General features: G+C 37.0%; 2 protein-coding genes across 15 annotated transcripts in view; both read right to left on the bottom strand.

The window, feature by feature from the left end:
- Nucleotides 1-2203: 2203 nt before the first annotated feature.
- On the bottom strand, nt 2204-7894 carry LOC139963251 (uncharacterized). Its single transcript, XM_071963881.1, has 2 exons — nt 7753-7894; nt 2204-4322 (listed from the first exon to the last, which is right to left on the bottom strand). The coding sequence occupies exon 2, from the start codon at nt 4311-4313 to the stop codon at nt 3309-3311; it is 1005 nt and encodes a 334-aa protein (XP_071819982.1). The 5' UTR covers nt 4314-4322; nt 7753-7894; the 3' UTR covers nt 2204-3308.
- Nucleotides 7895-11743: 3849 nt separating this feature from the next.
- Nucleotides 11744-27247, bottom strand: part of LOC139963230 (scavenger receptor cysteine-rich domain-containing group B protein-like) — a 36388-nt gene continuing 20884 nt past the window's right edge. For 12 of the 14 annotated variants that reach the window (XM_071963828.1, XM_071963821.1, XM_071963827.1 and 9 more), the window contains 4 exons: nt 20210-26625; nt 19479-19575; nt 16098-16427; nt 11744-14651 (listed from right to left, as the gene is read on the bottom strand). In XM_071963828.1, coding sequence (XP_071819929.1) covers nt 25925-26625 — 701 coding nt within the window. In that variant the 3' untranslated portion in view covers nt 11744-14651; nt 16098-16427; nt 19479-19575; nt 20210-25924. Of the gene's footprint in view, nt 14652-16097; nt 16428-19478; nt 19576-20191; nt 26626-27247 lie in introns of all 14 variants that reach the window. The other 2 variants (XM_071963823.1, XM_071963822.1) reach the window with 2 other exon arrangements.

The raw sequence follows: 27247 nt of genomic DNA, 5'->3' as shown, positions 1-27247 counted from the left end.
GCAAAACGAGTGCCAAACACATAGAATTACAATTGACACAGTTTATTCTAAAGATTAACGTATTTACAGATCAGAAAAATGACATCAGATCAAATTCAACATAGCAATATAAGTCAGAACTCCCCTATTACACAAATGTATATATATATATATCTATATGGTAGCTTGTGGTCACCGACACACGGACCCTCCGTAAGATTCCCGCCAGAGAGGACGCACCCTCATTGAGATTCCCTCTACGACAGACACACGCACCCTCAGTAAGAACAGGTACCTCTGTACGCGATGCACGCACCCTCGGTAAGATTCCCTCTACAACAGACGCACGTACCCTCATTAAGAAAAGGTTTCTCTCTAAGTGACGCACGCACGCACCTTCGGTGAGGACACGTTCCTCTCTTTAGGTGACGCACGCACGCACCTTCGGTAAGATTCACTCTGCAACAGACGTACGCACCCTCAGTAAGAACATGTTCCTCTCTAAGTGACGCATACCCTCGATGCGATTCACTCTACAAGAGACGCACCCTCAGTCAGAGCAGGTTCCTCTCTGCGTGACGCACGTATGCACCCTCGCTAAGATTCACTCTACGACAGACGCACGCACCATTATTAATAACAGTTAGTTCCTCTGTACGTTACGCACGCACGCACGCACCCATATATCACAGGTTGCTTCTTACGAATCCTAAAAATAACAAGTATTCTTAAGCCTATTTTACAACAAAGATGAAATATTTTGTGGGGCCGGAGCCGCCCTTTCTATAAATAAGGGTCTAATCCTTTCAGATTGTGAGCAAACATGGAAAACGGTATTCTTGCCCTATATTTCTAGTCCACACCGCTAGGTGATAACATCAAGGCTAAAATAATTAGTGTTACACTCACTACCACGGGAATCGGGCTTACCAAGTTACTAAGAAGACAAAGATACATAAATCTCACCAGTACTTGATGGAAAACATGATCCGTCGACATTGAGGTCAAATTGTGAAAACCTTGTAAACATGATATCTCAGGAAGGGAGAGTCAGCCCAATTTGATGTGTAGAAGTACCACATTGATAACAAAAAGTCTCCTGTTTTTGGTGAAGGTCAAAGGTCATTTGTGGTCACCAGGGGTCAAATTGTGAAAACTTCGTAAACATGATATCTCAAGAAGGGAATCATGGGCAGACCTCATTTATGGTGTGTAGAAGAACCACGTTGTGTAGAAGAAGACTATAGTTTTTGGTGGAGGGCAACAGTCATTTGGGGTCATCATAGGTCAAATCGCGAAACCCTTGTAAACGTGTACACCCTCACTATACATTACATCAGATTCATGAAGAAAACTGCTCATGTTACATCATCGAAACCACAATGCATTTTTGCACTCTGGTTAGAATTATATATTTTGGTTCAGTCATCATTAGGAAGACTAGCAACAGGAACAGCTTTTTGTCCTGCAAAATCAGATTATATATCTGTGAAGGTGCTTTTACAAACATTTTAAAGTATTTTCTGGTGGCTAAAATTGTTTGATGAACAAAATTGCTGAAAGTTTTCTGAATCTAACTATACCACATCCTCATAGCATTCTGCATTGCAAAGATATGAATTTTTATAATTTAGTGATATTTGGAAATGCATCTGCAGAATGGATGATGTCATCCGGGTACTTAAAATAAAAATGTCTTGTTCTTAAACATAAATACTCAAGCAATATAATATTTCTATAATAAAGGTACATTTTGATGATATTCTAAGTACAGAGAACCTTGACTTCTATGCAAACATTCCATATGTATCAGGTTTTAAAGATAAATCAACAAAAATATTAAAATAGCAGAAGTAAAAGCTGCCAAAGAGCATTTGCCCATATGACGTCACGGACCCCCGACGGTGATCCAACTTCCTGGAATAGTTTCAGCAACTCAAAATAGGTTACATTCAATCAACCATATCTCCAGGTTGTAGCAGTGTTCATAGTTAATGTTGGAACATTATACATTAACATGGTCTTGTTACTCAAACTTTAATGTGAATGGGGTCCCTTCTTGATGTCTTCATGTATTGTTTCAGTATATTTTTGAAAATGATTATACTATATAGCATTATACTTCATCTTATATATATATATATATATATATTATTGATATATAGATATATATATATATATATATAGATATATATATATATATGTATATATGTATATCTTTTTCCTTCAAGGTTCCAAGTGTTTAGACCTTTAACGTGTTAATGTTGTAGTAATGCCCAATTAAATATATCAAGCTAATGTGAGTATAGTTTCGATTAATATAAACTAAACAATTCACCAATGGTTTCAAGCTTTGTTGGGAGTTATATACTGTTTTGGTCCATCAATGACGAATGGGTTTTGGGGAGTGGGGTGGTTGCCAGGAGCTGCTTGGTTGTAACCTTTAAAGGTAGTGCGGACTTTCTGTAGCAATTTTCTGAAGTTTTGAAACTCATCTGATATCGACTAATTTCTTGTCAGTTTGCATGTGAAGATCGATCCTACTAGTATGTTGTGCCAGATCGTTTGAATATTACCTATATGGTTTTCTTTGTCAGTTCAAAAGCTGTTTCTAACCGTTTTGTTAAGTAATTTCTATTCATAAATTTCTATGTGACATTAACTATGTTTATTAATATGGAATATTATTATTATTTTCTTTATTGCTGATTGATCGTCCCGTAAAGAGTAAAACCGAAAGACAAAAATAATTACTGTTACTATATATATTTCGTGTTCCATGTTAGTAACATTATGTAAATCGACCATTAGAAGAAAGAAATACTTTCTTACTTTAATTCTTGGTAGACAAATACTCACACCATCTAATCAACCTTCTTCCGAAGAATTCTATATTTTACTTAATTTAGAGACCACCCAAATTATATAGTTTGGTGTTGATATGTCGTTTTCAGAGAAAAGGGGGGTGTCTGAGAAAACAGGCCATGCCACTTTCAAATATGTTGAATATCAGAAATGCAGGGCAGATGTAAATATGACGTAGATTTAATAGACGCATACAGTCATGACTTTTTTCCAAATGCGTCGTGAATTTCTTTTGCGCCATAAGCGTATACTGTTCAGCAAAGGCTACATGTGTGTTTGTAAACATGTTATTAGGCAAACACAATACAAGGTCTCACAGACTTAAACTGGTTACTTTATAATATATAATGAAAGTAAAAGTGCATTCGCATATTTTATTTCCGGTTGAACTATCACATATCAACACTAACATTTAACCTGACTTTGTTTTCAAAGCCAAATCCTATAGTTACCAAAGAGCGTTTTCATTTCATGGATGCCGCCTGACGATCCAAATAGATAAACCTCGAACGGTTAAGACTTTCATTCAGTGCTCTGCGGATATAGCGTATCGGGAAAGCCTGTCCTGTGCGAACTGCAATTCCTGCGAGGGTATTGCTTCCTGTTTGAACCTGGATATTTGCATACCGCATCCCATTTCTGCTGAACATGCCTTGTAAATCGATCCGCATATTTCCAGAGGTGTAAAGAGTGCCAGACCGTTCGTTGCCAACAAATCCGTCAATGACCCACATGGCGATAATTCCTGTCGCTGCATTGCGCTCTGCTGCTGTTCTCGGGGCTGTTATCCGATGCGAGTCCCCCGGATTAAATTCAAGAGTGGTGCTCAAAGATGGGGTCGTTCTGATGGTGCAAATATTCTCTGTCAAAACTCGTCGCGATAAGTCACTGGTCGACAAGAACGGCCAATAGGCGCAGTTTTCTACCGGGCTGCAGTAGTCCCATGAGCTACCTGTGTAACACCAGTAATAATCCTCGCCATGTTTACCGCAGTAATGGTCAGGATTACATTGCTTACCATATATAGTTTTGTATGGTGCCGGTGAGCAATATTCCCATGAACTGGCGAAGTTGCAGAAGTAGTACGATGACTGGTACTGTCTACAAGCGTCATCGCAGTAGTAACCGTACCTTGTTAAACCAAAGTTGGGAGAAGATTTGTACTGGGCACTACAATAACTCCAGGATCCGTCCGTTGTACGACACCAATTATAACTTTCACCATGAAGTCCGCATTGGTGGCTGATTTTACAGACCTTGCCGTCCGAACCCACACCTACTACAGGAGAGCAATAATCCCAGTCATAGTTTTTCGTTGCGCGGTAGAAATAGTCCTTGCTTCGACGCTGACATTCGTTAACACACGATCCTTCGTAGGATCCTGATGGTATCTCCACAGCATTGCAGACCGTTATCGATGAAAAGATCCCGATGAACAGGAGCACTCGATCCTTAACTTCAAACAACATAGTTGTGTCCTGTGATCAGAGAAACAAGAAAACGGTACATTAAATTAAAAGAGTTCGTTGTGGTCAAGTGGTTAAGGCAGTGGACTTGTGATCTGAGGATTACCGGTTCGAGCCCTGGCCAGATCATTACGTTGTGTCCTTGGGCAAGGCGCTTTATCTCCATTGCCTCTCTTCACCTAGTTGTATTAATGGGGACTTGCGAGGTAACTTGTAAATATAGCTGTTTGCGCCGGTCTGTGGCTGCACCCTATGGGAAGTCCCCCTGGGGACACGTGGTTGCTGTGCACTGTGGTGCCCCAGGAGAGATTGATTGAATTGTGCACACTTTGGTGTGTACGTGTGACACGTTACCAATGACCAGGGTTAAGTTGTAAAGTCGTGTGAGAAGGCCTTGGCCCTGAACAAGACTGTAAACCTAAAAATTAAAATTATTAAATTGAAAAGTGAATTTATGGATGTAATCATCAGCAGATTTTAAGGGAAATGTACAATACATTTAGCTGTGCAGTTTTAGATGAAGGCGAACTAACTGACTGGATCCACATCACATCTGGTGTCCGACAAGAATCTGTAATGTCAGGGTTTTAATTCCTATTGGTCATCGACTGGATAATGAGAAATGTAACTGGGGCAGAAAGAAGTGGAATTAGGTGGAATTTTAACAATGTTTTAAGAAGAATTATATTTTGCTGATGATATAGCATTGTTATCTTCTAAATTTGATCATGTTCAAAGGAAGACTAATGGAGTAAATGAATAAGGCAGCAAGGGTTGGGTTGAAAGTAAATGTTGGTAAACACAAGATGATGAGATTAAATACACAGAATGAGCAGAAGTTAGCGGTCAACGATGTGGAGATTGAGGATGTTGCTGAATTGACCTACGTTGGGGCAAATGTTAATACATTTGGAGGTGCAACAGAAGATATTCAATACAGGCTGGGGAAAGCTACGGCAGCTTTCTGGAGCCTGACTAGAATTTTGCACCAAGGAAACATCGGGAGACAAACTAAAATCACCCTATACAAAACCCTTCATCAGTGCTGCTATATAGATATGGGGCATAGAAGATAACTCAATTAGAAGGAAGGAAACAAGATACCTTCCAGTATAAATGCCTGAAAAAAATACTTAAAATGAGATACCCACAGACCATCAGTTATGAAGAGATGGAGAGAGGGACCAAATTGAACAGGATAAGTAATGAAATCAGGAGGAGAAGATGGAACTGGCTAGGACATGTGCTGCGAGAAGACAGGGCAGCAATTACATAGACCTGGGATGGACTCCATAAAGTTCAAGAGAAAGAGGAAGGCCTAGAACAAAATGGCGGAGGTCAGTAGAGAAAGAGAGGAGGAGAGCAGGCTGGAGTAGTTGGAACGAAGCCAGGACAGCAGCAGCGAACAGGAAGAAGTGGGGGAAGACGTCTCGGCCTTGTGTGCCTCGTGACACAGAGATCGTAAAGATTAAGAATCATCAGCAGCCGTAACTGTGCCACAGCATGGATTTTATTGGTTATCCCTTTCTTCCGACAAATTGATATGTATAAGGTACGTGCACGAAACTTAAATTACAAAGACAATGGTTAGACTTGCACTTATGGCCTATGTTATAGGTCAACAATCGTCCCCCACAGTTAGTCATCTTCAAAATCTTGCGCGCGTTGCTAAGTATAGGCTCACAACACATTAAAGTAACGCTATAAAGGAATTTATTTGTGGTCAAAACCTATCCGGTATCATTTATATCACAATCACATCCTCATAGCACCCCACAGCGAAGGTAGGAATTGTTTCCAATTTGATTTTAAGTTTTGTCAAATGCATCTGGCATTAACATAGCGAATGCTGTTACCTATATAATATTGCATTAATTTATCCACTGAGGAAATTGTTTTTCTACAAAAAAACTGCAGTTAATATTCGTTCAACTAAAACAAACGTTCTAAGTATATGGGGTTTCAATTATTAATAAAAGAAGATAACATTAAGTATAGCTGTGTTAGGGCCGGCAAAAAATTGTACCAAACCGACGCGATTGAGACAAAAAATCCGTCCGGTCGCAATAGTGTCGGTGCAATTTGCGCGACATTTTGCTCCTGATTTCACGACGCTTTCTCATTGGGCATATCAAACATGAGTATACTTGTCGTGGCGTAGGGCCGTCGCGTCGCAGTTGAATCTGGTGGTGGCAGATTGCGACTGTCCACGACGCGACGTCGTGAAATCAGGTGACCGTTGCAGAAGGTCAAAATGGCGGCCATCATGTGGACTGATGAGTGGGAGATTAAACTGTTGGGTCGCGTCGGACTAGTGTACGGCTAACCGACGCCGACGCGACTAGGCCACAATTCTCTCCAGCTCACTCCCGACGAGTAGTCGGTGAGAGTCGCTTCGGGTCATAGTCGGGTCAGTGCAATGACATCACTGACCAACTAATGTGATCCACATACATGGAGTATATTATACTGAACATTTAAGAGTTAATCCAAGTAGGTTACATTCAAATTTACCATGTTCCTAGATGGGGAGGGAGGGGGGGGGGATTGACCACTTTAATTACTTACCCGGTGGTCACGTGCCGAAAGCACTTGCATCGAGCGCCAAATATTTTAAATTTTACAGACAATATAGACATACAGATCTAGAAGAAAAGTCTCATGGCTAGAACAACTTCAAGAGCTGCAAAAGTAACAAACCAGTCGCGGACAAAACTGAAGGACATACCCCAGTTTTGCAGGGTTCCTGACTCTGACTGATACTGATAGACGGGTTTTTTTCAAGGGCTTTGAACGCCATTTGTGACCTTATTGAAACCAAAAATAGTCTCATCACACTACTTCTGTACTATATGAATCGGACCATTGGTATTGCAGGGTTGGAAGGGGCGGGGGTAATCCCACCATTTCTGTAAATATCTTAAATCAGCAAAATGGACTACCTCGAAAAGCTGTATTTATGATTTAACTTCAGATGGATGGGTTTGGGCGTGGGAATCCTACAATCAATTGCGACAAAATAGTACAGTATACTGTCACAATGCCCTCCCCTTAAATAAAATGTTTAAGATCATTAGACGAAAACGCAATATATGGGAGCAGCACGCTCCTTCATTAAACATAATCTACTTCAACATGTTAGTAATTTCCAGTATATTTGCGATGTGGAAAAGGACCAATAATCGATTGCACATATCTTCAGGTGTGCTCCTAAGCCACAACATGGTCCCTGCCCCTTCCCCTTATGATCAGCTCTCCACTGTACGTAGACGATGTATATTACACGAACTAAATCCCAAATTCCACAATCTATAGTAAGAAATTGATTTGTTTTCTACTTTAATTTGTCTTTAAGTTTACATTTTCTTGGGAGATTGACTTATGCACATTTGACGTATGCGTTATTATTTCAAAGGATTAAATTACTTCAAAAATTACTTACCTTATATCAATATGGAGAAGAGACGATATATCTTGACCGATTTGACTCAAGTGTTGTTTCTGTATGACACAGACTAGCCGACGAACTAATATACTGATGCGAAGATTAGCATACAATAACGACAGCTAGCCAATCAGAATGTGAATCTCAAGAGCAGACGACCATCTGGTTAGAAAACACAACGCCATGACATGTATGTTATTTTCTATAAACTAAATAAAAATATTCCCAAGAATTTCCGTCAGATTCTTTAAACCTATTCAAACTATAAAAACAATGAATACAAAATATTGAATTTCACGAACAAAGACTACGGAAATGATTTAAAACAATGAACGACATACATACTTTTATATTAAACAATCTTTAAGCATAGAACATTTGTATAAAGAAACATAAGCCTATGTCTGTACCGTCGTGAGAGCATTTACAGTTCCTTAGGCCTATTTCATCATCAATAATTGACAAGGTAGCCAGTTAGTACTGTGCTAACACGACCGGCGAATTGCTCGATTCGAATATTTTGCGAGACTAATATTACCTACCAATATTATGGTGTTCACCGTTGGCAAGTTTAAACTACGCTTGTGAAGAAACTATTATATAATATATATGGCATAGAACAAGACGTTCAATGCGCACACATTTATGGGAGAGCTTCGGATTAACTTAAACGAATTGTATCTAAGGATCGTCTAGAAATGTAAATCAAGGTAAAGAAGAACAAGACCTAGAAACGAAGATAGAAACAAACTGACCTATGAGTGCTAATTCCATTAAAAAAAATAGATTTGAGTTCTTCTCGCTACGATTGAAAGGAAACTGTTTTTAATATGTCATGGAATAAGTCAACAATTAAGGTGACAAATATTACTGGGTGTGGGACCGCTTTGAATGACAGGATGCTCTTAACATATTTTGCATTTTGATATTAAGAGGGCAGTAGATCAATGCCAATGAACCTCGAAATCGCTTCATAAATTCATCATCATTGGTTATCATATTCCTACCAGCAATCCTAGTATAAATTGCAATAATTAGAATCGATGAAACCGATACAATCCCAGATATCACTTACACGATATCAACATGAAGAGGGAGTGTTCACTCTCCAGACATTAATAAAATTAGTAAAAACAAAAAAAAAAGTAAAATTTGGAATAGGTATTCCCAATGAATATTGTATTTTACAACACATAAACGAAGTGTAAACAGGCGACTTCGTTAATTGAAAACGATTTGCCAGACTACTCTAAAACTACATTACTGCTGGACTAATATGCGGAGATTATATATAAGTATAGGGATACATTTATACAACTTTTTATGATGAAATTATAATTCCACTTCGTATATATATATATATATATATTATTATTATTAGAGAAAACCAGAGAAATAAGATATGACTCATAATTTACAAATAAGGAGTAAGTTTTAGAAAATATATTGGAATTTTCGGTCAGCAATACTTGGCAGTCGAATGAAAAGTACAAAATGTGACACAATGGAAGTATGACGCTAGATAAGTGTAAGTTGCAATGATGGAATTAAAACCAAATAAACCATGACTTTATATATATATAAATATATATATATATATATATATATATATATATATATATATATATATATAATCCTATGCTGTTTCGGTTGTTAATTTGCAGGCGGTAATCTCAGTTTTCTGATTCCCCCTGGCGAACTGAATACACATATCTAGACGGATTCAGGCCTTCATTCAGTTCACTGAGGATAAAGCGTCTTGAGAGCTTGTCCTAAGCTAACTGCTACTCCTGCATACCACATTCAAACACAGTGAGGTGTACACTTCCTACTGGTGAGTGACACATGCAGAAGCAAGTGATATTTAAATGGTCTGTGCATGCAACCGTTCTTAGTCTCCATGTAAACATTGTCCTTAAAACAGAGTAACAGTGGCTTGTAAGTGATATTAAATGGTCTGTGCATTCAACCTTTCTTAGTCTCCAATGTAAACATTGTCCTGAAAACTGAGTAGCAGTGGCTTGCAAGTGATAGTTACATGGTCCATGCATGCAACATTTTAAAGTCTTCAATGTAAACATTAGGTGCTGACAATAGAGAAACAGTGGCCTGCAAGGGATATTTGCATGGTCCAACATGCAACCGTTCTTAGTCTCCAATGTAAACATTAGGTCCTGAAAACAGAGAAACAGTGGTCTGCAAGTGATATTTACATGGTCCAACATGCAACCGTTTCTTAGTCTCCAATGTAAAACATTAGGTCCTGAAAACAGAGTAACAGTGGCCTGTAAGAGTACATGTAGAATCTGCAACAAATTTGCCAGCTAGACAAATTTACCATTCTTTCACGAAAAAAGGCCATATTCTCAGTATTGCAGTCCATTAAAGTTACAATTAATAATGTTTCGACCATTAGAAAAACTTAGGCTTTGAAACAGTGTCATTGGTGTCCGCAGTCTATAGTTTGTATTGTATATCTGTGCTTTAATATCACCCAGTGTGAATAACTGTCCATTATGTCAACTTAAAAATCCAGACATTAAGCTTCCGGTAAAACATCTAATTATTTGCACCTGTTTTATCGAAATCCTACTTAGATTATCCAGACCTAAAATCTACCATTTATCTGTACATATATGCTATATCTATATACTGATTGAAAAATACGTTAGCCGTTCATATTCACCATTGACGTAACATATAACTGCCAAACCAGCTTTACTGATCTGCAAAACTGAATGCCTACATGTTCTCTACATTATAAGGTTGATTATGTTTTAGCATGTTTTGTTAATGGAATTTACCACAGTAATAACAAGAATTAGTAATAAATGGCTGTATATGCTCTCTACAAGGTCGGTCCTTTACCATTACTAAAACAGACTTTTTTGTCGTCACCAGACATGAAAACTATTTATTAAAGCACGTTTGGACCATTTTTCCCGATATTTAACTATAATGAATGGAGAAACGATCTGTGATGATAGATTTAACCGTATCTATGAAGGTCATGTGATCTGTCGACAGCTCGGCTTTAGTGGAGCTACGGAATACTATCGCAACGCTCTCATTCGTCTCAGGATATGGACCAATCATGAGGCGTTTCCAGTCAAACTATTCTTTGCAGTGTGTAATTAGACTTGTGATCAGGATAATTTATTGCACCTGAGCAAACATTGTGTATTCGCGCCCAAAATTATGATAACTTACTTTCGGGATGATTGTTTTGTTTTTATTTTCAATAGCTCAGAGTTTTACATAATTTTCTTTTCTTAAATGCGTATTGTTTTTATATAATAACAACAGAAATGCATTTGTCGAATTGGCTAGTTAATTTCGTCAAAAATGCATGACAGCCATGATTTTCATCGGGATGCACTATTTATTCTTACAAAATCAATTTTGACCAAGTCGGTCAAAGGAAGTGTTGCTTTTATGTTCTGTTGAAGTGTTTAATAATCTTTAACCAATTAACTTCTGTAGCAATGATATTGGGTATTAAATGACATTTGGCAGAAGTTGGGGGTTTTTTTTCAGCAGAAAAACTGTAAAAAACAACAAGTTTCAACATCAGTGACCATAATTAAACTTTCTAGCATATTTGAGTTTAGAACAATCATGACCTTTGACCCTTGCACATTAAATGACCCAATTACAGGAAACATTTACAAAAAAACTTCATCAAGTCGAGTTTCCTGTGTCGTAAACCTTGAAGGAGCTAATCGCTCACAGCAGATTATAACGCAGCAACACACCAGCGCTCTGAACTCGGGTTTATATAGTTTCAGTGACAACAAGTGTTTCCTTCTCCAGAATATGGCTTTCCAGTCACGTATAGGGACCCATCATTGAAGGCACAACAGCGTGTAGCAGCATTAGAACAGATGGTAAACAGATAGGAAATGTTTTGCATGCTATAGTAAACTGAGGTGATTAAAATGTCATACATTGAACAGAGCAGAGAAAGAACACGACAGTCACAGGAAGCTATATTTGAGGTTCCATTTATTTATATCGATATATATCTATAACAGCAAGTTTCTTGCAACAATATACTTCAAAAGCCAAAAGGGTAAAATGAAATTTGAGTGATGCATCTCTATACAAGAGTGACATTTCTAGTAGCAAGTTGTGGTTGATATTTACTCACAATTTAAACTACACATTCAGCCCCCACATGCTTGGCAGCCTGTTTGCTGAATTCTAAGCTCCTAATCTGTACAATTAAAAATATTAGATAAATAATTTTTTATAGGGCCAATCATATAAAAATACAATGGAAATTGGTTATTGCAGCACATTTTGTATAATCTAATAAACAACTCATGACATCTGTACAGATGGAATGTTTTTGACCTTAAACTCAAATAATTTTAAGAAATGCTTTCCATTAATGACAAGTTCTTATCATGTATTAAAATCTTTTCCTCATAAAGTATATCAAAAAATGGCAGAAAAAAAAGGGGAACCTTGAAAATAATTGGCATAAAATAGCAATACCACTCACTTATAATTTTCAAATGAAAACGAAGATGTGTATATTTATACACCCAGGGAAATGCTGGGAAATGGAGGGGTAACTATGGAGCACTTTGATGCTATGTGCATTGCCAACCTGTAATCTTGGTAGTCTTTCAAGCAATGTTTGTGGGCAAGCACAATTACCCACCCAGTAACTCATAATAATATTTTTAGTAGGCTACTTACACAGGAATTTAGATAACACACTATCGGTGTATGTGGGCAAGCATGATTACCCACCCACTATATTATTTTGCCCAGCTGGTATATTATTTTTAGCCCACCCATTAAATTAACTGGTCCATTGCCTATCCAGTAGATTATTTTGCTCACCAGTAGCCTAGTTAATTATTGTAGTGAAAACTGGCAAATTGTTGTAAATATTTGTTGCCAAATTGGTTGCCTTTACAGAAAGAAAAACCATTACAAGAAGACAAAATAAGTTGTTAATTTATGATATTTGTTCAATAATATTAGCCTCTACAGTACTTAAAAATGATAAAAAATAAAAAATCTCTCAAAAAGCACAATAAAAATATATAATAACTTTTCATTTTTTCTTTGGGGGGGGGGGGGGTGAGGTGGGGCTTAATAAGCTATAGCAACCTTTGATATGAAAACCAAACGAAAAAAAATCTACAAAATTATAGCACACCAATATTTATAATAGCCTCTTAATACTACCAAGGGTTGCTAAATGGTAGCAAGTATCTACAATGACTGTTCTGTTAATTTTGATAAAAATATATAATAATATTTAATCTTTTTTATTAGGGGGGGCCTTAATGAGCTAGCAACCTCTGAAATTGTTTTAAAATCAGAAGGAAAAACCTACATAACTTTTGCACACTAATATTTATAATAGCCTTTAAATACTACCAAGGATTGCCGAATGGTAGCAAGTATCTACAATGACTTTACTGTTAATTTAAATAAAAATGTGAAATAATATTTCAATTTTTTTTTTTTTTGATTTAGAGGGGGGGGGGGGGCTTAAAAAAAGTATGTACAACGAATTTACTGTTAATTCAAATAAGAATGTGTAATAATATTTCATTTTTTTTTTATTTCGGGGGGGGGGGGGCTTAAAAAGCTTTATCAACCTTTGAAATTGTTATGAAAACAGAAAGGAAATATCAACATAATTATTGCACACCAATATGTGTAATAGCTTCTAAATACTAAGAAGGAATGACATATGGTAAGCAAGTATCTACGGAGCCAGGACGGGCCCCAGGACAATTATATCACCAGACCAGTTGTTTTTTAAATCTTCCATTTCCGTCCAGTATATATCATGAAAAAGAGAACACATTCTTCTTTATTCAATATCTACCCTGCACCTATTAAATGACCCCTGGCCGGGTGAAGTCCCCCCCCCCCCCCCCCTTCTTCTCCTCATCTCTTGGCAGGCAAGTTTGAGGTAATATATTATAAAGCAATTTATTAATAGTCCCAAAATAAAAAGTGCACTAAAACAATTTTTATTGCAACGTTCCCACTGGCAAGAAGGTGCATAGTAAATTGCATATTAGTAAGAGCCCATATGAACAGAGATTTAATCAGAATGCAGCAAAAATATGGTTGCAAAGATAAAATACAATCCCCAGCATCAACATTTTAATAGTTTGTCAAGTGCCCTATGCCTGACCACCTTAATATTTCCCAAAGTTTGTGTCAGCATTAATGGAGGGAAGATACGCTGGCCATGAACTTTTACACTTTTCCTTTTCTTGTTAAAGTTAGCTTAACATATTTTGAGATACCTGGTCAGGGCCTGGTGGTGGCATTCATACTACCATATAATCTGAGGTGCCTCTCTCTTCTAAGAGGCACCTCAGACTGCTGACTCACTTTGATATGTTTACTGCTCAAGGCTGATCACTGTGACACCATTGGTGGTGCTGATGGTGTTACACTGCTCACCTGTGCATACTGCGGGTATGAAACAAGATTGGATTGCTGTGGGTATGGAGCTGATTGTGCAGGGTAAGAAACAGGAGCTTGTTGTGTAGGGTAGGGAGCAAATGCTGGTTGGGTTGCAGTGGGACCTTGAGGATAGTTCTGTGGGGGGTATGCTGGGTTACTCTGAGTGCCTGGTGGTGGATACTTCATAGGGCTAGACATCACTTCCCTGTATGCGGGTGGATTATCTCCCACTGCGGTTTGGGTTGTTTGACCTGATGTCGGGAGTGGTTGCATCGCAGCCATCTGATTTGTCTGATGAGGAACCAGTTGGTGAGTCCCTGCAGCAGTTGCTGAAGATCTTGGCTGCTTTGATTTCTTTATCATAGCAGGACAGATACTACAGCAACAGATGGCAATTAACATGATAATGATTGCAGAGACCACTAATCCAAAAGCAGACCTGTGGCCTGTAAATGAATATATTTAATGAGGAGTCTTGAACATAATCAACCATTAAATGTACAATCATTATAACAAGTATGCATACTGTGTCTGATTAACATCTTTTTAGTCAATATTTATATTAATCAGTTTAATTCATTTGTGTTATATTTTTTATGATTAAGTTTATAGTAAGATTGTACTTTGTAATTAATCATACATATTTATCAAGATCACTGAACAGAAGAAAGTTACATACAGGTAATCACTGACTTCTGCCAATTTGTGACAAAAATCCTAACGTAAGACTTAAAGAAATATCCTGTTGGGGCAATTACTATTTCAGTAAGACAGAACACATCTACATATTAATTAATGGTAGTTACTGATAAGATATTTAGTTCCTAGAGATAAACCATTTCAGTCACCCTCTGTTTGACCTTGAGCAAAAACAGATCACTTTGGGTTCCTATTTCCATTTAAAGGGATCCCTGGGTACAGTAGTTAAAAAAATTATTGCATTAAAAGCAAAATTGTTGAGAAATTTCGACATCATCAATCACATCCCCATAGCATTTGCTTTCCTAGCTGAAGATATGACTATTTAAGTTTAGCTTTGGTGATGTTTTGTAAATGCATCCGTCGTGCAAACTAAGAATGAATGCTATGTCATCAGCTCGATTGATTTTGAAAATGTTTTTATGTTTCCTTTTTTTCTATCTACAATAATATCATCATACTGTATGTCTACAAAAGAGTTTGATGCAATTCTAACTATAGAGAATATATAAGCAAAGATTCCATGGAATCAAGTTTCAAGAATAAATCGACAAGAACAATAGCCTACTTTTATTGAACATCATTGGCCGTAAAAACGTCAGATTTCCTATAGGCACCAAGGCCAGTTGGAAGGAGTCCATGGAATCAAGTTTCAAGAATAAATCGACAAGAACAATAGCCTACTTTTATTGAACATCTACCCTAATGACAGCACAGACCACCCGACCTGTGAACTACTTCCCTTGAGTAAGGGAAGGCTTAGCCATTCAAAGTTAGTTACATTCAATTAACCCATAACTCCATGCATTTAGGAGCTAACCATAGAGAAGAGGATAATCGAATGACATTTTTTTTGTTAAGCTAAGGAGAATAAAATTGTCCATTTCTTTGTTATAATACTGTTGTACTTGAGGGTCTCACAAAGGGTCCTAGATGACTTCATTTAAGACACATTGCCATTTCTGACATTTCCTGTTTGTTCTTCATCTTAGTTTTACAAATGGTCTGCCAAGAAACCTGATTGCATCTCCTTATCAACTTTGTATGTTTTTTCCAAGCTCAATAACAAAAACAAAATCAGTAATAATCAAACTTTATGACATTTCCTTAAACTAACTCCATTCTTATGATTCACACTTGATATTTAATAAAATTATGAGTACTGCAATCTACACTGAAGCTCTGGTACTTACGTTCCGTAGCGTCGTATGTACACTTCACACCCACATCATCACTATGAGAACAACTAGTTGTGTTCCAGCCTTCAGGGCTGCAATCTTTCCAGTCACTCTCGTAACCATAGCAACTTAAACTCCTCAGGATGGGTCCATGTCCTTGGCCATATTTGAAATGATAATTCGATACTCCATTGTAGCCTAACTGGAGGCAGAGAACGTTAGCTGCATCCCATCCAAAGCTCTCATCACATATTGTTCCCCATTGGTAATTGTAAAATATCTCCACCCTTCCTTCTCTTGAAGTCACACCATTGACTAGACGTACGTAATGATACAATGGAATGGCTGTAAGAGAAATGAAGGAAAAGAAAACCAATTTATGACAGGCACTTAATTACCTAGCCATATTCAATGACTGTACTGCACATCTCGAACTGCTGGTGCGGGAGGCGTAATTTTTTATCCTAGGAGGGTCAGGGGTAATTATCATATATAGGCGTATCCAAACCCTGGCGCATGCGTGTTACTCATAGACACGCGTTACTCATCGATCGCTGTAATACACATATGGGGGCCCGGGTGTACGTGGGCAATATGTACGCTGTATAAAGCAATAGATCTCCGCTGTACAGTTTTACATGTAATGCACTTTGCTTTTTGTCCAAGGACTACCAAGTGAGAATTGAAGAAAATAAGTGATGGGATGCGGTTTAAAGGACTACAAATTAAAGCGCGATCAAATCGTCACCGTCAATATCATCACATAATTATTTTTCACTTGTACAATTTAGAAATGTTGCAAAGCAGATAAAGTACCGAATGACTGATAGTTCAAATTGATGACGACAGATGAAATTTGTGTTGTGTCTAAACTCTTGGTGAGATGATTACTTTTTTATATGCAATTGTATCGAGTAACTTTACCTCTAATCTAGGGCAAGATTTCAGCTGAAGATTTTTGCAAGAATTGTCAGTCGAACAGGTCTCCATTGTTGCACGAACCCATATACATATACATGTGTGCAAAACGTGAATCACGTCGCACACACTGTATGTACTACTACTACTAGCTATAAACTTTTACGAGTAACACACATGCGCGAGGGTCTGGATACGCCTACAAATGGTAATTGCCCCTAACCCTCCTAGGAAAAAATTTTGCGTGCGGGAGACAGCCACCAGACAAGACCACAGAATGAAAGCCACAGTGCTTTATTTGATATGATGTGACTGTGAAATCACTGACAAACTCCTTCCTCTTGGCTGAAAGTTTGAAAGTGATTGTACACATGTGACCTCTGTTTGAGACCACCGAGATGATCTTATGTGTTTTATACAGGATGACTTCAGTAACAAAATCAATTTTAATTTTAATTTCATGTTTAAACCACAACTAACATTCAAGGATGCATTTCTTTATAAACTTTGGAGGAATGCAAACACAATAACAACCGATCCAGAACAGATATTTGCATAATATGTGATGACTTAACCAGAATTTCTCTCTTAAAAGAGCAAAAAAATAGTTGTCACATCTACAGTACAACATTTCTGTGGAAATTTCCAAGAAATATATTGTGCAAATTATGAAGGAAAGGATACATCATCTGGATGTTACATTGAAGGTATTGTACACATTATGAAGAAAAGGATACAGCTTGCATATGGATGTTACCTTGAAGGTATTGTACACATTATGAATGAAAAGGATACAGCTTGCTTATGGATGTTACATTGAAGGTATTGTACACATTATGAATGAAAAGGATACAGCTTGCTTATGGATGTTACCTTGAAGGTATTGTACACATTATGAATGAAAAGGATACAGCTTGCTTATGGATGTTACATTGAAGGTATTGTACACATTATGAAGGAAAAGGATACAGCTTGCATTGGATGTTACCTTGAAGGTATTGTACACATTATGAAGGAAAAGATACAGCTTGCATATGGATGTTACCTTGAAGGTATTGTACACATTATGAATGAAAGGATACAGCTTGCTTATGGATGTTACCTTGAAGGTATTGTACACATTATGAAGGAAAAGATACAGCTTGCATATGGATGTTACCTTGAAGGTATTGTACACATTATGAATGAAAGGATACAGCTTGCATATGGATGTTACCTTGAAGGTACTGTACACATAAAAATGAAAGGATGCAGCATCTGGATGTTACCTTGAAGGTATTGTACACATTATGAATGAAAGGATACAGCTTGCTTATGGATGTTACCTTGAAGGTATTGTACACATTATGAAGGAAAAGATACAGCTTGCATATGGATGTTACCTTGAAGGTATTGTACACATTATGAATGAAAGGATACAGCTTGCTTATGGATGTTACCTTGAAGGTATTGTACACATTATGAAGGAAAAGATACAGCTTGCATATGGATGTTACCTTGAAGGTACTGTACACATAAAAATGAAAGGATGCAGCATCTGGATGTTATCTTGAAGGTATTGTACACATTATGTAGGAAAGGATACATCATCTGAATGTAACCTTGAAGGTACTGTACATATTAAAAATGAAAGTCTTACATCACCATTATCTGAAAGAGGCAGAATGATTAGTTTATCTAAGTATTGTATTACTGTCTCTCTTAAATATAAAAAGTAAAAATACATTAGAGACTTGTAAGCTCAAAATCCATATTCAACAAGGATTATACAATTGCTTCACATTTGAAACAATCAGTAGTTAAACTGTACCTGTTGTACATTCAATGTACATTTAAAATTGTGCCTTAGCTCTCCTCTCATTACCACATCTCCCCTTCAGATATCACAAGTTACCATCTTGTGGCTTGTCATATAACTGTGGATATACTCATAAATCTGTAGCAACCTATGGCAAGACATCCAATGTGTGAAATTTGGAAACATTCCTAGAAAAAGGGATTAGGCTGTGGCAGACATGAAACAAGTTGTAAACTTGTATCAATATATTGTGTTAAATTTTTTTCAACAAGTACAAACCGTAGATAATACAATTTTCTCAATTTCGAATGTGTCAAATTAACACAAGTTTCTTTCCTTTTAACATTTAAGACACACATACTGTACATGTACAAATGCATGCAATTTAACATTTGAAATTAGTTCCAAAAACAATGATTTTCCATTTTGTCATATGGTTGTATCTGTGATCATAAACTACAGAAAGATTGCAACCTGTAGGTATTTATGCCATAGTATATACATATCACAAAACTAGAACATCAATATCCCATCTGAAGTTCTAACAATGGCAAAATTTGTTACATGGGAATGAGGACTTACAGTAGAGCAATACTTGACTTTTATGTACAACAGCTGATGATGTGAGCATCACTACATTGTCCTAAATATTCAAGTACAATCATATACTCTTACAGTACCTTGACTGAGTGTAGAAGCCAACGGACAGCTGAGTAATATCAACTTCACCCCATTGCCTTTCTTGGTAAGATGTTGAAAGTCCATTTGTCACTGTGACTGCATAATGGTAGAAAATAAATTATCTAGTCTGTTTTGACATTTATTTTTTGTTATGCATAGCACATGGCAGAAGTGACCAACAATTAAATAAACACTCAAAAATAATTTGGTGTTCAATTTTCATGAAGAAGTTTTTTTGACTCTTAATAATATTTTCTTTAAAATCAATTGGTTCATGTTGTCAAAAAGGATCATACATTTTTGGACTTCTATTGCAATTTGCCCAAATGCTGATAAATTATTCCCTGCACAAAACAGAAAACTGTATAGGCCTACAGATGCATGTATTCTAGGCTACAATTACACACAGTAGGCCTATGCATATTGTTAAGGGTACTTAACATATGTTATAGACTTTCAATTATGAGCTACAGTATACTGTTGTTACAACTAATTGGAAGCAATTTTACAAATTGCAAAATTATGCTTACGTTGGCTACCTGCGTAGGCTCATATCAAATGTTTTTTACCCTTAAGCGCATAGTATGGACTGCCCATAGACACTGATGTTAATTGAACTGTCATATATACGTCTAGAACTACAGTAGTTACACCTAGCCGTTATTTATATAGTCCTAGACTAGGTCTCGAGGTAACTTTGAAATTCACGAACTTTTATTGCCTATCTCACCAAGTTAGTCTCCTTTATGACATCGGAACTTGAAATGAAAGTCGTCTAAATTAAAATCTCATTATTTTCAATCCCCAAACTGCCAAAAGTTGCATTTTAAGTCCAACTGTAAATGACACAACCATTTTCTCTCCGTCTACGCATCTCCATCTAATGCACTGATCTACACTAACGCAAGGCCAGTGTACTTTTTTCTCTCTTTTTTTTTTGATGCAGAGCTAACAGGCAGTAGTCAAAAAGGGATTTCCCTCAGTTTCTTTCCATGAGCATGCGCGTTTGGGGGCTAATTCTGCAGCTTACAGTACCTCCTGGGGAAATTGGCTGGCTGATCTGAAACACGATGTATGCATTTTGAAACTAATTATAAGTCAAATGCGAACCGAAACTTTCAATAGCCATTGTTCTTTGTTTGCATTTATCGGGTTGCTAGCTTGAAAGGGCATACTTACCTGTATTAAGGTTATGGGTTTGCATGTCTCATTATGTTTAAAATGTCATTTATTAAATAAAGCAGCAACAGAAAAAGGACAGGACAGTCTTGTGTTTGTTATTCTTTAGTGTTAATATTTTTTATTCCCCGAAGTAAATAATTGGCAATATATGATTAAAAAATAAAATAAAATGAAAATGTGATTGACATAGATGACCTTCTATTATTTGTAATTCTGGATTAATATCTGAATATATTATGTTAATCTTAAACAAATTTCATAGTATAATTCTGACTGCACACTGCCAGCATGAGTGCGACTGGACTAGACTGCAATGCTGTTAACATGACAAAATGTGGATGGTCGGGCGCAGGGACAACCTGAAACGAATGACAATTGACTTTGTACAGGGTTAAATATCATTCGCGAATGACAGCGAATGACTACGATGGCACATTTGGGCCATAGTGAGAAAAAAAAATTGTCAAGTAAAAAAAAAAAATCAAGTGAAAAATTGATAAGTGAAAAAAAAAATGACAATTGAAAGAAAAAAAATTCCAACCAAAGAATTAATGTCATGACAGATCATTTAATCTGCCGTAACAGATGATATAATCTGTCGTAACAGATTATTTCATGTGTCGTAACATATTTAATCTGTCGTAACAGATTATTTAATCTGTCGTAACAGATTGTTTAATCTGTCGTAACTGATTATATATTCTTTCGTAACAGATTAATCAATCACACATAGATGGAATACCATTGTACGGAGAATTTGACGTGCCATATTACTTCTTCTATGAGCGAAATGTCAGTTAGTTCAGATTGCAAGCAAATGAATTTTTGGGTCGATTTATCCTGCATTCCTGTAACTATGAGGAAACGACTATGGTAGTGTGTTTATATTGGCTACACACATCAAGCAAGAGTGTGGAACGCCAAAACCGACCAAAATGCAGTATAAAATTATGTGAACCTTATATGTTAACAAAATGGTTCCCGCCACATAATGACGTGGAACTGCATAAATCCATACGTGGCACCATTGGCACCGCCAAATTTTAAGAACGCAATTTTTGGGGTAAATTTTGGTGAAAAAAACAAATTTATTACGGCGATGTGCATTGATGGAATTACGCCCGTTTGCTTCTAGTTTACTTTTGGTGCTACATTTTCAAACTTCAGCTGCGTGCTAATGTATCGAAAGCTAGGACAGGACATTGAAAGTTTATCAGAATGGTAACAATGTATGCCACGATGATATTAAAACACATTGTCACAATTCCTGATTCTCAAAGCAACAATTTTTTGCCAAATTTTCTTTTATGACATGAAAAGAAATATTTACCATTTTTAAATTCTAGACGAATAAATGATGTGTTTTCCTATTTTCGAGGGTATGAAAGCGTAAGAATTAAAAATAATATAGGGAGGGTTCTTCATATAGGGAATGTTAGGAATTGTTGATCAGAAAAAAATATTTTAACGCTGAAAGGTGATATCATTTGAAAAGGTGAAATCAGTTGATAATATTTAAAATAGGTTATCTTTTTTAATATACTGGAAGTGTGAATACTTTGGATGATAAGTTACAGCTCTATTGTTGAGGTAAATGTAGCAACGGGGGGGGGGGGGGGTGAGATATCCGTGGGAGGCAAATCCCTATATCCAATTTGAACTTGAATTATCCCCGTTAGAACGCTTAGTAATCGTTCTTTGGTTCGGAACTTGCTGTTTGGGACTTCTATACAGCATTACGCGTATACTAAAAGGTGGATTTTCAAACGGCAGGGTGGGAATTTGTCTCATTCAGGTTTTCCGTCCCACATAACCTATTAAATGTTTTTTTTTAACGAAAGTTTGCATGACCTGAGTTGGTCCAAACTAGCAGTGGAAGCTGCAATGCTTGGCTCTTGATCTCTGACTTGCCGAACCTATATGGTGAAATCACGAATATCTCTGAAATAAAGTTATTTTTTAGGCTATTTTGATTAGAACAATTATCATGCATTTCCTCTATACATCTACTTTACATTACAAGTTTGTGTAACTGTGCACGATCACATGATAGCTTAGTCATTGAAAACATGTATGATAACAGAGACGCTCACAGAAATATAGCCAGGTCCGAAACAAGGTGGGGGGGGGGATCCTGTAGCGAGGACAGCGCCACCATTGATTCACAAACATGTCCTTAGATTTTCAAAGTCCAGAATATTTGGAAAAAGCGAAACTGACGGAAGGAAAATGATTACTAGAAAGAACTTATGTAATTTTGATACCCCGTATAAACTCATCTATATCCCCTTCCTCGTACACAAACGGATGACCTCATGGGCATTAATTTTATTTAAAGCAGCTTTAACGTGGCACATCAAAGTCCCCGTACAATGTATCATGCGCTATGCGCTACTGTATATGTTGCACGTGCAGCGTGCATTGTGTTGTAGCAGTTAACGCCTCTCCGTGGTATTGTTCAGCGTTATTATGTTGGAGTTCTCCCTTCTCGTGCCCAGGCTTGGGTTTGGATATATATATTCTATACACTTCAATACTCGTGTGTGTTTTTTCGTCGTTCATCGCCTGGCGTAGACTAGACAGATTAAATAATCTGTTACGACAGATTAAAATAATCTGTTACGACAGATTAAATAATCTGTTACGACAGATTAAATAATCTGTTACGACAGATTATATATTCTGTTACGACAGATTAAATAATCTGTTACGACAGATTATATAATCTGTTACGACAGATTAAATTATCTGTTACGACAGATTAAATAATCTGTCATGACATATTAATTCTATGGTTGGAATTTTTTTTTTTTTTCACTTATCAATTTCTCACTTGATTTTTTTTTTTTACTTGACAATTTTTTTTCTCACTATGGCCCTAATGGGCCATCGTAAATGACAGCGAATGACAACGAAGGACAGTGTTGAGAAGAGATAGAATGATCAACGGAGTGGAGTAAATGCGGTTATTGGTTTTCTGTGCCAAACTGATTTGAGGAAAATCCCATGTTACGTGGTTGCAGGGTTTTGGTGTAATTTACGGATAGAAACCACAGGGAAAGTTTTTGTGTAAGAATGCGCTTGAGTGCTGTGCTTTTTACCTCTGTAGATTTACATAGAAAGATAACTGAAGCCGTTTCAAGATTATAGTGTTGTTAGTTTCTAACAATTAATATCGGAAAAATGACGTTAAATTTACTTTTTAAAATCAGACTTACAATTTCGCTTACTATAAGCTTAGGTGCGTGTTTATCTTATCTGTACTTTACTAGATCTAGATACCCACGAAGTCTGAACTGTGATATCCGGTTGAAGCAAATGTCTGTGCTGTCATTACTGTCACTCGTTTTAGTCAACGCAATTTTTTAGTGTGTACAACATGTTGTCATTTTTTATGTGTAACGCAATTGTCATTCGTTTTAGTAACACCCAGGGCGCAGTATGTTTGTTTAAGGCTGTACAACTGCCCAGCTTCAGCAAATGTTACCAATCACAGTAGGCTACTATCATTTTGCAAGTGACCTAAACAAGCACTGGTCATGAACCAAAAGCAAATATAACAGTTGTTGTGATCGAGGACTCATCTGTAATTCAGTTTGTGGAGCTCAGTTGCAAGACGATACTGAAGTCTTGGTGACTATTGACACAATACTGCATTGTGGCTGAGATGTAGTACGGTCACATACAAATGCAGAAGGTTTAAAAATAGCTCTGAGCTTTCAAATGAAATAAGAAAAAAAGAAGCATTAAGACTGATTTTCTATAGTTATATAGGCTTGACTGCCATGTAAATCTGGCAGTTAATAACCGTTCAATATTTGTGAAAAGGAAGAATAAAATTACTTTCTGGATGAATGACAATGAATCCTGCTAGACATTTCCACTCACTGAGAACTATTGACATGGTGTTGTGGTGGGTGCATTCATCACTCAAACCCTGGCCCTCCACCAACCATTGAGAAAGTCTAAGTTTTATGGTGGTAGGGTCGTTTCATATTCGCGCAACCATGTGTATGGAACGCCCTGCCGCCTGCACTTGGTATTTTACTTACTTTTGATTGTTTTAAGTTCCAACATAAAACTCATCTGTTTATCATGACTGCTCTTGTTTTTTTGTCTTAACCTTGTTTATATTCACTTCATTGATTGGTCTAGAGTACTGTATATACCAAAAATTCTGCAAATATCATGACAAACTTTTGATGCCTTAGTGAAAAATATCACAATTATGATACAGATAAAATCAAGTCCCTAATGATGCCATTTCACTTATGTATACTAGTCTCTAAAATAGTCACAAAATCTACAAAAGTCTCATAAGAACATGCAATGATAAGGTTATCTCAATATTGCAACTTTCCATCATAAGTTTCGACTCCAAAATATGATTTACTGTTGATTGAGTATAGCCTCTAAAATGGTTGCAAAAATAAGCATTATCCACAAAGAAGACTTACTATACAATTTCACAAATATTAGCCTCAAATATATTGTTCACTTAAAACCTCGACCTTTGTTCATTAGTTAGGACTTCAAATTATCAAATGAATAAAGAAAGTACATAGTAACTGTTGGTGATATCAGCCTCTGCAATATTAAAATTGGTTGTTGTCACAATGGTACCATAAATCAATTATTGATATTAAACTAAATATAACTTAACAAACTTTGCTCAATACCTTTCTGCACACAAGAAGAGTTTTATTAATAAGGTGGATCCTAATACCAGATGTCAAGTTCATTCAAGCTATAATATTGGAACTAACAAGTTCACAAAGCTCGGACTTTGACCTCTGTTGATCTTTGACCTCCTCAAAAGAACACAATATGATATATTTATACGCAATAAGTTGGATCCATATACCAAGTATAAAGTACATCAAAGCACCTTAATAAATTAGAGCTCATAAATTTACAATTTTTCAGACTTTAATTTTTACTGACAATTATCCTCCACTGAAAAATATTACTTCTGCTCATTAAGGTAGAAGCTAATGATAGGTGTTATTGTGTTTACAAACAAGCTATCACATACATACAAGGCAAACAAACACTATCAAAAAGAAAAATTCCCTTAAAACGCTAATGTTGAATATGAGCAAGTAGAAAAAGACCAGATCCAAATGGATGTCCCCAATACAAACATTATAGTACTACATTATTTCAGGAACACAAGGGTTAGTACAGACCATTCAAAGGGGTCACTGTCAGAAGGTCCTTCATAAATGGGGTCAGTTTCTACTCTTGATGTGATTTGAGATTTTTACTCAGGCTGAGACTGCATTGGTGGAGCTGAGGGTGATACATTGTTCAACTCTCCATTCTGTGGCACTGTCGGGTTACTCTGTTGTGGGTACAGCTCTGCTTGATTATTCTGAGGAGGGTACCCCTGAGGCACAGCAGCTGGATATGACTGAGCAGGAACAACAGTGGGTTGTTGTGGGTATGGAGCATTGGGGAGTTGCTGTGGGTAAGGAACAGTAGTTGGTTGCTGTAAGTATGGGGCAACAGTGGGTTGCTGTGGGTATGGGGCAACAGTTGGTTGCTGTGGGTTTGGGGCTGCCTGTGTAGGGTAAGGAACAGGTGCTTGCTGTGTAGGGTAGGGAACAATGGCTGGTTGGGTTGCAGTTGGTTGTTGAGGATAGGTCTGTGGGGGGTATGCTGGGTTACTCTGAGTGCCTGGTGGTGGATACTTCATAGGGCTAGACATCACTTCCATGTATGGGGGTGGATTATCTCCCACTGCGGTTTGGGTTGTTTGACCTGATGTCGGGAGTGGTTGTATCGCAGCCATCTGATTTGTCTGATGGGGCACCTGTTGGTGAGTCCCCGCAGCAGTTGCTGAAGATCTTGGCTGCCTTGAATTCTTTATCACAGCAGCACAGATACTACAGCAACAGACGCCGATTAAGATGACAATGATTGCAGTGACCACTAATCCAGTGACAGAAGTTGAACTGGATCCTGTATGTGAATATATTTCAGTAAGAATCTTGAAGGATGATGCATAGACAACCATTTAATATAATCATAACACAAAGTCTGCAAAAGCATCTGGTTAACCTCTTTTTGATTTATTTTAAAGTGATATTTATTCATCAATGGTGTGTGCTGTTAAAGTAACCCAAATCCAATGATAGACCTGGAGCTTGTAATAGCCAATAGTTAATGATGAATGTTTGAAGTTGTGCAAAACCTGAGGAATATGGATGAAAGATAAACATCTACATACTTTGCTTACTCAGGATAATTATCGTATTTATACTCAATTAAATTTTATGTTTATCAGTGTATTTTGATGGACCATTCTACAAACTAACCATGACATACTGATACACAGTAACAAATGGCACAAATTGCAGATCTCTTTGTATATGTATGGGCTTGACAGAAATAGGAACCAGAAATACAAAACATTTTAATATCAGTTGCATTTTGAGACATGTCAGAATTACCTTACTTCTGATACTGCTTAAAATGTTCCACATTTTGACAGCTCTAGCTGCTTCCCCAAGTAACATATATGACCTCCAGTCCTCCACTGCACACAAAAAAAATTCTTTTCTTCTTAATAGCCATTCAGTAT

Source organism: Apostichopus japonicus, chromosome 21 (genome assembly GCF_037975245.1).
Source record: "Apostichopus japonicus isolate 1M-3 chromosome 21, ASM3797524v1, whole genome shotgun sequence".
Classification (NCBI taxonomy): domain Eukaryota; kingdom Metazoa; phylum Echinodermata; class Holothuroidea; order Aspidochirotida; family Stichopodidae; genus Apostichopus; species Apostichopus japonicus.
This window is presented reverse-complemented; position numbering and strand designations above follow the sequence as displayed.

What these genes read in the sequence shown, in the direction of transcription:
- LOC139963251 (XM_071963881.1), bottom strand. Translation starts at nt 4,313, where the DNA reads ATGTTGTTTGAAGTTAAGGATCGAGTGCTCCTGTTCATCGGGATCTTT.